Source organism: Amblyraja radiata, chromosome 32 (assembly GCF_010909765.2).
Source record: "Amblyraja radiata isolate CabotCenter1 chromosome 32, sAmbRad1.1.pri, whole genome shotgun sequence".
Lineage (NCBI taxonomy): Eukaryota > Metazoa > Chordata > Chondrichthyes > Rajiformes > Rajidae > Amblyraja > Amblyraja radiata.
Genome location: NC_045987.1, coordinates 12,784,504 through 12,797,897, shown reverse-complemented (window position 1 = coordinate 12,797,897; position 13,394 = coordinate 12,784,504). Strand labels below are relative to the sequence as shown.

Here is a 13,394-nt window from a genome sequence, read left to right as displayed (position 1 = left end):
TATGATTTGATTTGTTTTGATCATACTTTGATTTGCTTAACAACGTGATAACCTCGCCACGCTCCTGAGGCCAATGTGCAAACCTTGGCCAATGTGCAAACCTGAATAGTTCTACAGTAATGTTCAGAATTTAATCTACATCATATTTTGTGTCTTTGGAGGGAAGGAAGGGCAAATATAGGATAGATAGTCAATACCCAAACCGGAGAAATTTTCTAACTTTTAAAAACAATAGCTTCATTCATGTGGAGAAACCACACACAGGAGAACGCTGTCCAATGCCATTACTCCAATGCTAAATTCAAGTTGTGTAATCAATACTTGCATAAGCATACATAGAAAATACATTTGACAAAAACAAGCTTTAAAATATAAATATGGTAACAATAGTTGCATACAAGGTCAGGCTGCGATTGCATGAAAATGTATCTTTCCTGTGAACACCAACTTCATTTGTACTGTAATTGTTTAACATACAAGACCCCTTCAATGAAAGATTAGTTAAATATACACATAAAGCAAAGTAGAACTTTCCAACTTCTGCATTACTTGAAATTATGTTAAACCTGGCTGTGCTGGTACCACGTCAGCTTGAAGCGTCAGAATTTCACCCCACACAGCATTGACAAATTATACACATGGTAAAGCATACAGGAAAACAAGAACTTTCCATTGGTCCACATTTTATGGACAACTCTTCCTATTAAAAATGTTCAGTCTACTTAAACATATTTTACAATACAATGGGAAATTGCAAGTAATTGTACATCCATTACAAATAATATGAGCAGTTTAATGTTTATACAAGCTATATTTTGATGTAAATGTCATTTGTACAAGTTTTCTTATACTCATTAGAATATAATAGTGAAATAAACACTAACATTAGGGAAAATTGGTTGCTTTAAAATACTGTCTCCAGCAGGACCAAAATAATCCTCTAATTTAACAACTTGTAAAGACTGTAACGATACAACATATGTACAAGATAAACTAAAATGGCTAATATGAATGTGAATAAATGTCAATGAATCTCATTAGGATGAACGATAGTCAAAAGATATTGGATATTACTTTTGATTACCTCTGAGCTCTGGGCAATTATTGTTCATAATTACTACAAAAAATGTTTCTTATCGGAATAAGGCTTGGGAACTTGGATACATTTCATTTGTTACAGTGACTGATGACTTTTCTGCTCCATAATCTGCTATAAGAGATCAAAACCAGATGCTGGAGTAGCAAATACATATAATACAGGCTCTAAATCGAATAGAGTACCTGCAAAACAATGCATAACAACTGTCAGGCAACTTCCTAAAGATCAGGGGCAATAAACTAAAGGAAAATGGCACCTACACTGCAGTTAGTTGTTGATGAATGGATCATTTATAGCACAAGATGATATTTCTTGTGAATGCAATGCAGAAGGTAAATGGCATTTTGACACACCTTAGATTTTCAGCTATTAAGTCTTGAAGCAATTTTATTATTTTCTGTCTTCAAGAGAAAAGAGAGACTGCACAAGTTTTAAAAAGTTGGAGGTTCCATACATAAAAATTAAAATCTCAACTCTATTGAGAGCTCAAAGGTACCAAAATAAATCTTACTTCAAATTCTCTGCACAATGTTTGCTTTCAAAGCTTTCCAATTTTAACAGTAACTAATATCAAATTCAAGCAATCTGAAATAAAGTCAGTGCCTTCTAATCACTCCCAAGTGCCAGAATAAATACACAAAACATGAAGTACCTAAACACAAACTGCTGGAGGAACTCAATGAGTCAGGCAGCATCTGAGGAGGCGATGGAAATATATTTCAGACCGGGGCCCTTCTTCAGACCGATGAAGAATACAGAATCAATCAGAACTAGGGTCCCAACCCCAAATGTCGTCTGTCCATTCCTTCCTCCAACACTTGGTGTTTTGCTCAAGATTCCAGCATCTCCAGTCTCTTTCGTCTCCATTTAACCAACCAAATGTTGGTCATTAATGTAATGCACATTGATTTTTGTGACATCCATAATGAATAACTGATATACTGTTGCATATGGGGTGAGGACATGAGATGCAAGAGAGTCTACGTGAAAGATATTGATTTTTGGTTTTAAACCCGATTCCTCATAAGATTTTGGGAGTGTCTTGGGTCACAGTTTCCGTTCACATTGTGATTTCTATTGATTGTACAACGTGAGAGCTCCCTGGCATGTCACTTATTCTTCTCATTACACTGTCAATGGTAGCATTATTCTGTTACCCAAATTAGTTCACGGGTCCCATTAAAGTTTTCAACAATTTTTTTTGCAAGCTAAAATGTGAGAACTCAGGGAACATGGGAAATTCAGCAAATTGAGAAGCAAGGAACTGCAGGAGCTGGTTAAAAGAAAAATTAATACCCTTGTAAAACAACATCAAACATGGTATTGAGCTCCTGCAATATGGCAACAATTGACTGGATGTTTTCTGATTTAATTTTCCTATTATTTCAAGCACTCTCATGAGATTTTTGTTTCAAAACTGAATATCCACCATACATGGCCCGATATACAAATAATTCAGCACGCAAAGAGTAAGGCGCATCTCCTTGGATCCAGTCTGAAGTTTTAGAGACTTGGAAGCTGCAGAATGGCGGTAGTACATGGCCACTCTGCGTGCTGTCCCAGAATAAGATCTATTTTGTTCACGCACAGTGCGGTTTGATGGATAGCATATACAACAAGCAATTCACTGTATCTCTGTACATGTGACAATAATGAAATCGGTCGTCACAAATTGCCCGCTTTGAAAATGACATGTCAAGATAAAATATTATTCAATCACCTTCTCAACTATCTTAATTTTTAAAAACCACATCACAACATACGATTCAAAGGAACCAATTGTGCGCATGTGGCCTTCATCTAACCTCTTATTTAGGACTCTGAATTTCATCTTTTAAATTTTATTCTCATAACTTATTCATAGAACTGTGCAGCATGGGAACAGGCCTTTTAGCCCACAATGTCTGTGCCAAATATCATGTCAAAATAAACTAGTTACATGTATCTACACATGATTCATAACCTCTAATCCATGCACAACTCTTAACAGTGCACGAACTCCATATACTATCGTGATTCCAAGATTGAGAATCATACAAAACTGTCAACACCATAGGAAGTACAAATACAAAGACTGTGAATTGGCCATAGGTGGGACACCATTCATTGAAATGGAAAAAGGTTCTCATCTCAAGTAATACGAGGCAAAATTTGCTGAACTAGTGTTGTACATGCTTTTGCAACTGCAGATACTCGCAAGTACTTTATTTTGGAGGTATAAAGATATCTATAACAATCAAGATATATTTTGTAGTCGAAAACTCTACATTGGGTCGGGGAAAAAAACTGTAGTAGAGGTCTGAGGATATGTACTGCACAAGTTTCAACCCAGTAGTGGGGGGAGTGGAACCGAGGGTGGGGGGGAGAGGGTCTGTTGGGTGGGTGGGTGGATGAGAGGGAAATTCTTGGGGACTGATCCTCGATCTGTTCAGGAGTAAAGCTGCAGCTGGAGCCGGCTCCAGGAGGTGATCCGCCGGGCAGCCGTGGGCGCCATGAGGCCTGCCCCGACAGAGGGCCGCGGAGGGCGGCCCCGGTCCCCGGCTTCACTCAGGCCTCCCCGGCCCTCCGCCGAAGGCCCTGCCCCCCCCTGGCCCTGGCCCTGACTCCGCGCAGCTGCCGCCGGCCAGCGCGGGAAGCCGGGCTCCCTCTTTTACCTGCCGCGCCCTCTGCAACGCGTCGGCGAAAGCCTCCACCTTGGGCCCAGGCGAGTGTCCGGCGCCGAGGCCGAGCGCCGCCGGGGTGAGGATGCTACCATACTCCGCCATGGCCGTCTCCTAGAGAGAGCATACTGGGAAAGGGAAGCGGAAATAGCGTCACCGCCGCACCTCTCGCGAGAGCCCGGCCCCGCTGCAGCAGATAGACCACTTTCCCGTGACGTCAGCGGCGGGGCCCGCTCCCGCTTCCGGGTGTTCAAGAAGGAGCTGCAGATGCTGGAAAATAGAAGGTAGGCAAAAATGCTGGAGAAACTCAGCGGGTGCAGCAGCATCTATGGAGCGGAGGAAATAGGTAACGTTTCGGGCCGAAACCCTTCTTCAGACGCTTCCGGGTGGCCACTTTGACACAAAATGCTGCATCTCTGGTGGGTTAAGGACGAGACCCTTAATCAGACGCTATGTTTGCATAGTTGACTTTAAATGGAATGAGGCTCAGAGGCAGAGTATAAGGCACTAATGCAGCTGACAATCCTTGCAGCTCTGGTTGAATTCCTGAGCACATTTATTGCCCAAATGTAATGCAACGGTGAGCAATGATCTCACTCTCAGGGATGGGGAGGGATCAGTATTTCAGGAGAAAGGGAAACTTTAGGTTAGGTTTCAGTTTATTGTCACGTGTACCAAGGTACAGTGGAAAGCTTTTGTTGTGTGACAAACAAGAGACAAACGGTGATTATAGAGAGATATTGAACAGGAAAGAAAGATATGCAAAAAATGATCAATGAAACGGTCCATTGGTGGCTGTGGGCTAGGTATTATACAGACAATGAACCTCAACAGGACGATAGTGAAACTAGTATGATGACTGGGGGGGGGGGGGGGGGACAGAGAGAGAGAGAGAGAGAGAGGATGCAAGGGTGACTTGAAGTTAGAGAAATTAATATCAGACCGCTGGGTTGTAAGCTGCCCAAGTGAAATATGAGGTGCTGTTCCTCCAATTTGCATTTGATATCACTTTAATAATGAAGGAGGCCCAGTGCAGAAAGGTTTGTATGCTAATGTGAAGAGGAGTAAAGTGTTTGGCAACTGTGAGATCATGGAGGCCCAGGCAGACTGAGTGAAGGTGTTCAGCAAATTGATCGCCCAGTTCATTGTCTCATACTGCCTGGGACATGTGATTATCCAAATAAACTTAAGAAAGTTAGACAAAAACATTTAGGAAAACAATGCCAACAACACTACAAACATGGCAACTCAAAAAAAGAAAACAATTAATCTAAAAAACGGATCTGTTTTGAAATATTATTGAGTTGCGCTGGTTTTATGGTTACTGAATGAGCAGATGCAGTTGCGAAGCTGTGGAATGCATTAGGTTGGCTGCAGGAAGATAAATAAAGTAAGTTTGGGGGACTACAAGAGAAAATGCACAATAGATGGTCACAGGTTGAAATGTTATGCAGGGAAGTAGAATAAAGAATGAGCATATACAGTATAAACCAATTGAAATAATTTCCCGAGCTATCTAGCCTTGTGGCGAGCTATCTGGGCCATATAAGCCTTGTGGAGTTGAGATGGAACTTAAAATCAATCACTAGCAGAAATAATAGCAATGCTCACATTGCATCCTTGAGTGGCAACTTCAGTGTATGTGACAAGCTTGGAACGCAGCTTCCATTTAGCAACTCTGCTATGAATTAAGAAAATGTAATTATTGCGCAGTGGGCCACGCGCAGGAAAGCAGACTTTGACAGTGGTGGCACATGTGCCTGCTGCTCTGTTTAAAGGGATTGTGAATCAATTGTGGACTTGTGGAGGATTCATTTCGAGGAGAGGGAGTGGCTGGGAAAATGTGTTGCTGCCTGGATTTGAAGCTGTTAGATATTTTCTGGCACTGGGATCCTCAGGACATCACACCAGACTTAATTCTCTCTGGTTAATGCCCAGGCATAAATGAGACTACAGAGAGTGACAGACACCATAGAAATGATCAATAGGCCGAGTCCCAAAAAAGCATCTAGGACTCTCACCACCCTTGCCATACCCTCATTTGCAAAGAAGGTACAGGAACCTGAAAAACATGACTACCAGGTTCTTCCCTCACTAGTATTGGGGTTATTAATGTACTGATTTTTTGGTTATTATATATTATCCATGTGAATTACATTTACAGGCCAGATAAGCTGCGGCAAGTAAGAATTTCATTGTCACCTATCCATGTTCTCCATGGATGCTACCTGACCCGCCGAGTTACATTTTGTCTTGATCTTAGCCCTGAAAAGCAAGAGCTATCTCAGAAATTTGGGTTTCCTCCGTAAAAGAGTGGAAGGTGACACTTAGCACCTAAGCTGATGCCAATGCTGGAAGCTGGGGTGCCACTGGGGATACCTGACTAATTCATAGGATATGGGCCAGTGTTAGGGTTGGTAGATCGACCCTATGATTTTATTCTGTAAACAATAAAAGTTTATTAGTGTTGGTGTCAAAGGTATCTTGCTCCAACAAGCATTAACACATTGGCTGCAACTAGATACAAAGAAATAGGACCATGTACCTGTATCCGCAGCCATCTGAGAGTAGAGAGGTGTTGTAGGATGATGGCGTGTCAAGATGGACATGGATGAAGGGACAGCCACAGTCTCACAGGATTTCACGCACAACTCTTGTGAAAGCCAATTGAATCCCATGGCACCAACAGTAACTTAATGTTGCTGCTGGTTGGACCTAAACATGAGATTGAGGGAACATAGAATGTAGAACAGTACAGCAATGGGGACAGGCCCTTCGGCCCACAATGTCTGTGCGCATGATGCCAAGTTAAGCTAATCTCCTGTCCCAGCATGTGATCCATATCTCAGAGGCACAATCATATCTGCCTCCACCACGTTCTGCGCACTCACCATCCTCTGTGTGAACAAACTTGCCTTGCACATCTCCTTTAAACATTGCCCCTCTCACCATAAGGAGGGATTGAAAGTAGACAGCAATGTTAAGATCTTTACAAAGAAAAGGGAAGCCTCGCGGTGAGGGTAGGGATTCAGAGACAAAAGGTGATTGGAGGTAGGAGACGGCCAAGAGGTGTTCGGAGGGAAAAGTCTGAGGAGAGAGAACTTTCACTTCAGCTTCTGTTCAGGGAGGGGGCAGCTGGAAAGGTGGTTAGGTGTCAGTAACTTGGACGAACCAGCAGGTCAGCCTTGTAGGCAAGATGAGGTCAATGACCTAGTCTGGTGAGATAAGCGAAGTACTGCTGTTCGGTGCAAGGACATGGACAGTACAGGCGAGGAAAGATCATAGTGAGTGTCTGGCCTGATGAAAGGGAGGGAGACAGTAGATGCAGCTGAATATCAGTGGAAAAAGAAAACCATGAGTTCTTGGTCCCCTTGCACTGCTTGGGTGGGTTGGCGGCGCGACTAACGTCGCAGCGGCCTCTGCAGTCCGTCTGTCTTTTTTTATTTTATTGTCCTGTTGAGGGTATAGTTTCTGGTGGGTTTTTGACTGTGTATGTGTGGGGGGCTGGAGGGGTGGGTGGGGGAAACTTTTAGATCTCTTCCCTGTACGGGGACCCGACCTTTCCCTGTCGGGTCTCCGTTGCCGTTGGGGCCTAGCGCCGTGGAGCGGCCTCCAACCGGAACGACAGCTCAAGTCACGGAGCCTGCGGAGCTGCGGACCTACCGTCGTAGAGCTGGCCGGCTTCGGAGCGTGGAGAGCTGCGGTGGCGCGCTGCTGCGACCCGACCCCGGTGGATGGTGACACCGGGAGCTCGCGGGTCCCCGGTGGGAGACCGCTTTGCGGGGCATCGGCAACGGCGACTTCTCCCGTTCGAATTGCGAGGTTGAATGTGACATCGGGACCCAGAGCAGGGCCTTACATCGCCCAGCGTGGCTTTAAGTTGCCGTGGGACTTGCTAGCGCCCGCCGGGGGCTTTGACTTTGACTTCGGGAGAGGAATGGAGAGCAGGGGAGAGTCAAGACTTTGCCTTCCATCACAGTGAGGAGGAGATTCACTGTGATGGATGTTTGTGTAAATTGTGTTGGTGTGTGTCTTGGTTCTTTTCTTGTATGACTGCAGAAACCAAATTTCGTTTGAACTTCATGTGAGGTTCAAATGACAAATAAACGGTATCGTATTGTATTGGGTGGGTGGAGCAGCAAGACATTAAAATGATAGCTTCTGATGGAGAACACAAGCACATGGAAGAAGAATTATCCAGTCAGCTCCTCATGCCTGTCCTGCCGTTCAATGCAATCGTAGCTAATATGTCCCAAGCCTTACCTCCTCTTCAGTGCTAATTCCCTACAGCACTCAATTCCCTGATCTATCAAAAATGTATCCACCACCTCATGTAATAAAACCATAGATTCACCCTCCACAACCCTCTAAGGTAGGGAATTCCTGAGTCATCAATGAGAAACAAGCCTCTATGAGAGACAAGTCTTATGTATCTCAGTTATAAGTCACCCCCTACATATCTTGTAACAATGTTCCTCGCATCCATCTTTGATGCCCCGTCCTAGATGATCCCTAGCTTGGACGGGGCATCTTGGACGGTATGGATGACTTGGGCTGAAGTGCTGTTTCCGCGCTGTACGACTCTATGAGTCGATGGCTGTACCAAGGGAGCCACAGTAAGAGAGATGGGGAATATGGAGCAGGTCATCAAAGGTTGATTGTAGGTGCGACAAGGTCAGAAAAATGATGGGGTGAACGGAAAGCCAAAGATTTGAGTGCTGGGAGATTGAAGGCAGTAAGTGACTGGAGGACCAGCCTGGGGGTTGTGGAGGGTCAGCAGAGGTGGTGGTGAGGTGCAGAGGAAGTTGGCACAGTACAAGGTGAATGTAACACAGTGTGCCTGGGCGGCTACACTGACGGAGGCATGCAGATCGGAAATAGCAGCTTTTTCTTTGCTTTCACCACCATGTGAGCAAACTGTTTAATTCCAGATTGATTCCGTGCCATTCTAATGTCAGTATTTACCTGCAAATTATTGATCAATAACGAGAAATTGAGTTATTCTCGTTAACCTTCCGTAACCCCGAAGGAACGAGCCTATTTCTAGACCCTTGCTCACACCAATGCCTCCGGAGAGCTAGTGGGAGGATCAACAGACGCTATCATTCAGTCAGGGTGCTACTAATGTACACTTCCTTCAAAATATTGCAATTAGCTCTCCACACAACAATCCCCACCTTCACTCGAGGAAGGGTTTCTACTTGCACAGGATGTTAACCGCGTCACTTAACTTTCCACAATCTCCGCTGGAACAGTACCTGTAACAATCCAGAATGTTACACTGACACTAGAAATAGTCCAGCACCAGTTTAGTTTGGTTTAGAGATACAGCACGGAAACAGGCCCTTTGGCCCATCGAGTCCGCACCGACCAGCGACCCCCCATCCTACGAACACTAGGAAATATTTACCCTACACGCGCTAGGGACAATTTTTACAGTTTTACCAAGCCAATTAGCCTACAAACCTGCACGCCTTTAGAATGTGGGAGGAAACCGGAGCGCCCGGAGAAAACACACGCAGGTCACGGGGGGGAATGTACAAACTCCGTACAGACGGCACCTGTAGTCAGGATCAAACCCAGGTCTCCGCCGCTGTAAGGCATCAACTCTACTGCTGTGCATCCGTGCCACCCTTGTTGAACAACAGAAGTCAGGAGGAGGTTGGAATGTGAAATTGTGTTGATTGAGTTGAAAGAAGACAATACTAGCAGTTCATAACTTTTATTTCTAATTATCGTTTTGTTGGTATATTATCCCCTACATCTAATTCTCACTCTTTCTGCTGAATTTCTTCCCTTTTTGGGCCGAGATAAATCTCCAGAGGTGTTAGCCACTTGACGGACTGACACCACATCATCTTGGACAAGAGCTGGTGGGCTCTTGGTCCATGGAGGGACACTGCCAATCCATTCTCTACTCCAAATCCTGCAGAGAAAAATATTGTCATCTGGTGACTCAAAGACAAAAATGTTCACAACCTTTTGTATTGTATTGTATTGTATTCAAATTTATTGTCATTGTCTCAGTTAGAGACAACGAAATGAATTTCCCTTACAGGCAGTATAATAAAAATAAAAATAAATAAATAATAATAAATAATAAAACATATTCAAAATAAAATAGAATTTAAAAAAAGCACAAACACTGAAAGTCCACGACACAACATAACACAGTGGCACCAAGGTGAGGAAGGCACCATAGTCCAGCCAGCCTCCCCTCCGTTCTTCCCAGATGTTCACTCGTGGTCGAGGCCTGTAGACAGTGGTGGGTATGTGGAACGAGCAGCAGGGAAAGAAATTGAGGCAGGTACAATAACAACATTTAAAATACATTTTGGACTGGTACATGGATAGGAACGGTGTAGAGGAATATGGTGCTAGCAGGGGCAAACGGGCACCTTGGTCAACATGGGTTGGTTGGGCCGAACGGCCTGTTTCCATGCTGCGCGACTTGACTACAACTGGTGAAAATCTGAAATTGAACAGAAAATGGTGCAACCACTCAGCAAAAGAGTTCCTTCCACAGACACTGCCTGGCCCGCTGGGTTTCTCCAGCATTTTGTGTTTTACTGGAGGAACTTAGAAGGTCAGGCAGCATTTGTGGAGGCAAAACCCACGTGTTCACATGGAGAACGTTCAAACTCCACACAGGCAGCAGCTGAGTCTGGATCGAACTTGGGTCACTGACGCTATGAGGCAGCAGTTACACTGTGCCGCCCCAATCTTTATACTCCCCTGAGGTTCAGGAGAGGCAGAAGAAATCTGGGGCGTGGAGGGACAAAGAGGCATGTGCGTAAAATACTGGTTAAGCACGTTCTGATCATCCTGGTACCCACAACACGCTGGGTACTGGAAATGCCTGGGGCTGGTGCAGGCTCTGTGCTAGTGGGGAGGGCTTTACTTCTTCCCGGCGTTTAAGCTGGGCTTAAATTGGGTTAGACTGGTGTGACACTGCCTATATATCAGCATTAAATTAAGGTTGGACTGGAAACATGTCCCGACCTGCAACATCGCCTACACATGTCCTCCACAGATGCTGTCTGACATGCTAAGTTACTCCGGCACTTTGTGTTTACACAAGTTTACAGTATCTGCAGTTCCTTGGAGTCTGAAGAAGGGTCCTGACCCGAAACATTGCCTCCCCTTGAGCCCCAGAATGACTGAGTTGCTTCAGCACTTTGCGTCCCACAGATACGGTTTTCATTGTCCTTGGACTGAACTGTCTTTAGCTGGAGGTAGGCTGGGATTAGGCTGATGGTTACTGGTCACCCTCGATTGTTCTCCCCGTGACCTGCGTGGGTTTTCTCCGGGAGCTCCGGTTTCCTCCCACACTCCTAAGGCGTGCGGGTTTGTAGGCTAATTGACTTGGTAAAATTGTAAAAATTGTCCATAGCGTGTGTAAGGTAGTGTAATGCATGGGATCGCTGGTCGGCGCAAACTCGTTGAGCTGATGGGCCTGTTTCCGCGCTGCATCACTAAACTAAACTAAACTGCTTGTTGCACACTTGCTCCTCAATTAAATTCCTGGTTACAGGAGGTTACATTGATTGACTTGTAATTGGAAGGTATTTATTCACACAGACATGCTCATCAAGTGGTGCATGGACAGTCTACACCCAGTCAGCCCATCCCTCCTGAAATCCTATCTCTCAAATAATTCCTTCCTCTAATTCCTTCCATTGTCTGCTCTCGCAGGTCACCGAGTCCTGCTGTTGCTGCCTGGCGTTCTGTTATTTTACCCCACCGCCCCATCGCTGCTTCCCAGAGGAATGACTGTCACTGGGCACTTGTCACTGGAGCCATGCTCCACTACATCCACCTGCCTGACCTTGGCTCTCCCGCTGCAGTTTTATGAATGGAGAGGTGGGAATGCCGGAGGGGGGAACTGACAACAGGACTGAGTCTGCAGCCCCCATTTAGCACAAGTAACAAGAAACATGTTCCTACCCCAACGTCCGACAGCAAGTGGAGAAATCACCAAGAGATGCGTGGGGCAGGTTTTCTCACTCAGAGGGTGGTGGGTTCATGGATCGTGCTGCAGGGATGATGGAGAAGTGGCGCCAGAGTATAATTCATCCACGGTCACCTCTGCGTTAGCCTGAGTGGTATGTAGACCACCAACATGATGGTTGAGGTGAATTCCCTCAGAAGGTAAAATAACCCGATATCCCAAGTCGGGAGAGTAGATTTGAGCCAAGACCGTCACATCAGTGCACCATGAAGCATTGTCCAAAAGATAGGGATGTTACCTTTCCATCTGAAGAAGGGTCTTGACTTGAAACGCTGCCTATTTCCTTCACTCCATAGATGCTGCCTCACCCGCTGAATTTCACCCGCATTTTTGTCGACCTTTCCCTATGCCATGGTCGATTCAATACCAAGGCTGATTCCGTGCCGAGATTAATTTGATACCAAGGTTGATTTGATGCCGAGGTTGATTTGTTGCTGAGGTTAACTTGATGCTGAGGTTGATTTGATACCGAGGTTAAGCTGATACTGTGGATGATTTATTACTGAGGCTGATTTGATGCTGAAGTTGATTTGATGCTGAGGCTGATTTGATGCCGAGGTTAATTTGACACTGAGGCTGAGCCGTTCCTGATCCAACTTGCAAGCATGCACTCTTTCCAGCAGCGGTCAGTGTCTATTGAGTAGGAGCCAGGGAAAAGTTGCCACACCCTTGTCCAGGGTCCTGAGGCCAATTGGAGCATCCCATTGCTGCCCCAAATAACCCAGGAGACCAAGCACCACGCTTTCCATCTGTACTACTGGCCAGACTCATCCACTCGGCAAGAAACCCAGGAAGTGGTTGCAATATTTTGTTTTTATTAATATTCTTTTGTCAAAAAGTAGAAAGGAGATTGCATAAAAGTTCTGGATCCCAGCAGATCCCACAACTCCTTAGCTCAGATCAGAGTGACCAGAGCTTACTGAAGGTTCACTGATACAAACAGTGTTCAGCTTTAGGGGGGTTGTATCCAGGCACTCAGCATGTGTGCGTCTACATAAGGTGGGACTGAGGGTGAGGTAACCCTATCGGCCCTCTCACCAGCTGTGCACCATTTAGCTGCCGTAATGTCCAGGTGCCAGTCTAAGCCTTCTCCCACGGAGGGATGCCCTGAGGCAATGTATCAAACCTCCCCCTCTACAGCCTTTAACTCCTTCCTGGCTTTCTTGAGATTCCTTCACGGCATGGACCTGAAGCCCAGAGAGGTGTTTTCCAGGAATGCATGCAGTCGAAAAGGGACCAAGAACTAGTGAGTGAGCTGGTGGACAAAAGTGCTGGAGAAACTCAGCGGGTGCAGCAGCATCTATGGAGCGAAGGAAATAGGCAAAGTTTCGGCCCGAAACGTTACCTATTTCCTTCGCTCCATAGATGCTGCTGCACCCGCTAAGTTTCTCCAGCACTTTTGTCTACCTTCGATTTTCCAGCATCTGCAGTTCCTTCTTAAACAAATAGTGAGTGAGCTGCTTCAGCGGTTTGGGAATCATATTATACGTCTTGTTTGGTGTTTGGATATTGACCAGGGACGCAATGAGACCAAAAGATATGTTTCCATTCTGGGACATCCGAGATGTCCACTTCCTTTAGTAAACATGGGATATCTCCCCTGCAGTTGTAGTTTGATCTCTCA

At 45.3% G+C, this 13,394-nt stretch overlaps 1 protein-coding gene across 3 annotated transcripts in view; it reads right to left on the bottom strand.

Annotated features, from left to right (window-relative positions):
• fubp3 (far upstream element binding protein 3) overlaps positions 1-3,899 on the bottom strand; it is an 83,954-nt gene extending 80,055 nt beyond the window's left edge. For all 3 annotated transcript variants that reach the window (XM_033048951.1, XM_033048953.1, XM_033048952.1), the window contains exon 1: positions 3,754-3,899. In XM_033048951.1, the coding sequence (XP_032904842.1) occupies positions 3,754-3,864 (111 nt within the window). In that variant the 5' untranslated portion in view covers positions 3,865-3,899. The remainder of the gene's footprint in view (positions 1-3,753) is intronic.
• Positions 3,900-13,394: the final 9,495 nt, after the last annotated feature.